Source organism: Silene latifolia, chromosome Y, assembly GCF_048544455.1.
Source record: "Silene latifolia isolate original U9 population chromosome Y, ASM4854445v1, whole genome shotgun sequence".
Taxonomy (NCBI): domain Eukaryota; kingdom Viridiplantae; phylum Streptophyta; class Magnoliopsida; order Caryophyllales; family Caryophyllaceae; genus Silene; species Silene latifolia.
This window is the reverse complement of record NC_133538.1, coordinates 240379062-240381033: the sequence shown is the minus strand read 5'-3', so window position 1 is coordinate 240381033 and position 1972 is coordinate 240379062. Positions and strand designations below refer to the sequence as shown.

General features: G+C 41.7%; 1 protein-coding gene across 1 annotated transcript; it reads left to right on the top strand.

Moving 5' to 3' along the window:
- The first annotated feature begins 597 nt into the window (after positions 1-597).
- Positions 598-1437, top strand: LOC141630329 (uncharacterized). The gene is made up of 2 exons (XM_074443166.1): positions 598-843; positions 1108-1437. Exons 1-2 carry the CDS (start codon positions 598-600, stop codon positions 1435-1437), a joined length of 576 nt encoding a protein of 191 aa, XP_074299267.1.
- Positions 1438-1972: the final 535 nt, after the last annotated feature.

Sequence of the window (1972 nt, the reverse complement as noted above, 5' to 3'; positions counted from 1 at the left end):
TTGTGTACCGCGTTGTGAACGATGAAGTTGAAATAGGAAGTGGGGAAGACAAGCATTCTTGTGATCCGGAAGGGAGATGCTATTAGTGACTTAAACCTAGAGCCCGGATTGTATGATGGAATTTAGGGAGAAGAAAATGGACGATCCTTCGATCCAAGAGTGAATGGAAGCCTTAGGAAGGAATGAGGCATTAATATTTGGGTTACATTCGGATGGTAGCGTTAGATTTTAGGGTAGGTGGTGTGTTCCTAACAATGAGTAGCTTAAGAAGAATATTATGGATGAGGTCTATAATACACCTTACTCGGTGCATCCGGGTGTTGACAAGTTGTATAAAGATCTAAATAAGATGTTTTGGTGGCCGGGTATGAAGAAATAGGTAGCGGAATTTATGGAAAGGTGTTTGGCGTGTCAAACAGTTAAAGGGAAATATAGGAGACCACAAGGCAAGGTGCAATCGTTGGAAGTACCAGAATGGAAATGGGAATCGATATCCATGGACTTTATTGTGGGATCAGACTACCAAGGACCCAATAGGGTAACAATATGATATGGATGATTGTGGACCGACTTGCTAAATCGGCTCATTTCATACCGATGAAGGACACTTGGAGCAAAGTGGAATTGGCTAATGGTTATAGGAAGCATGTGGTGAAGCTACATGGAGTGCCTAAGGACATTGTGTTCGATAGAGATACAAGATTCATATCAAGGTTTTGGCAAGAATTGCAAAGCTCGTTGGGGACTACATTAAAGAGGAATATCGCGTTTCATCTGGCAACAGATAGGAAAACTAAGAGGACCATTCAAACTTTGGAAGATATGTTGAGAGATTGTGTCATGGTATTTGGAGGTACTTGAGAGGACCGATTGGACTTGATTGAGTTTTCTTAGAATCATAGCTGCCATGCAAGTATTAGGATAACACCATTCGAGGCTTTGTATGGAAGACGGTGTAGGAATCCATTATGTTGGTATGATAGTACCGAGGCGGTAGTGTTAGGAATGAAAATGATCGAAGATCTGATAAACCAAGTGCATGTTATTCAGCAAAGAATGAAAGCGGCACAAGATCGGTAAAAGACTTTTGCGAGTTTACATCGTCAGGATGTGGGGTTTGAAGTGGGTGATAAGGTTTTGCTAAAGGTATCACCTATGTGGGGAGTGATGATATTTGGCAAGTGGGGCAAGTTGAGTAAAAAGTTTATTGTACCTTATGAAATCTTGGATAGAGTCAGGGAAGTAGCTTACCATTTTGCACTTCCACCGGTAGTTGAATGTGTCTATAATGTGTTCCATGTGTCACAACTAAGGAAATATGTGAGTGACCAGACTCATGTACTCGAAGTGGATAATATTGAGTTGGATGATGCTTTGACCTATGCAGAAACTCCTAAGGAGATCTTGGGTCGTAAAGTGAGGGAAACAAGACATTGAGAAACGATGTTAGTGAAGGTGCTTTGGTCCAACCATAAAGTGGAAGAGGCAACGTGGGAAGCCGAGCAAGCCATAAATGAGTTCTATCCTCATCTCTTTGATTAGGTATGAGTTCGGTTACGAGGTCGTAACCTTGTTTTTAGAGGAGTAGAGCCTGCACGCGAAGTGAAAGTTTCTTTGTGTAGATGAGTCTACTTCACCTTTGTAGTCATCATATCGGTCACGTTGGTCATTAGTTGTCTTTTGTAAACTCACTTTCTTTGAGTTATCTTGGTGTGTTTGGTCATGTAAGTTTCATGTGTGGTAGAGACCCTTCTGTTGGGATGTTATTGTGACATACAGAGTGGTGTTAGAGGTTTTTTGTACTGGTTGGGTGTGAACTTCGGGTACGAAATTCGGGTACGAAATTCGTTTTAAGGGGAAAAGACTGTAATACCCCTTATTTTTAAGTAGCGCACTCGGCCGAGTAAAGTAGAGTACTCGACGGAGTAGCACTTACTCAACCAAGCAAAGTTGACCAAGTGTGTTCTGGGTT

Bases quoted from the DNA above. Each gene is read 5' to 3' on its own strand.
- LOC141630329 (XM_074443166.1), top strand. From the start codon at position 598: ATGAAGGACACTTGGAGCAAAGTGGAATTGGCTAATGGTTATAGGAAG. The intron at 844-1,107 runs GTATTTGGAGGT...TTACATCGTCAG, and splicing joins TGTTGAGAGATTGTGTCATG to GATGTGGGGTTTGAAGTGGG.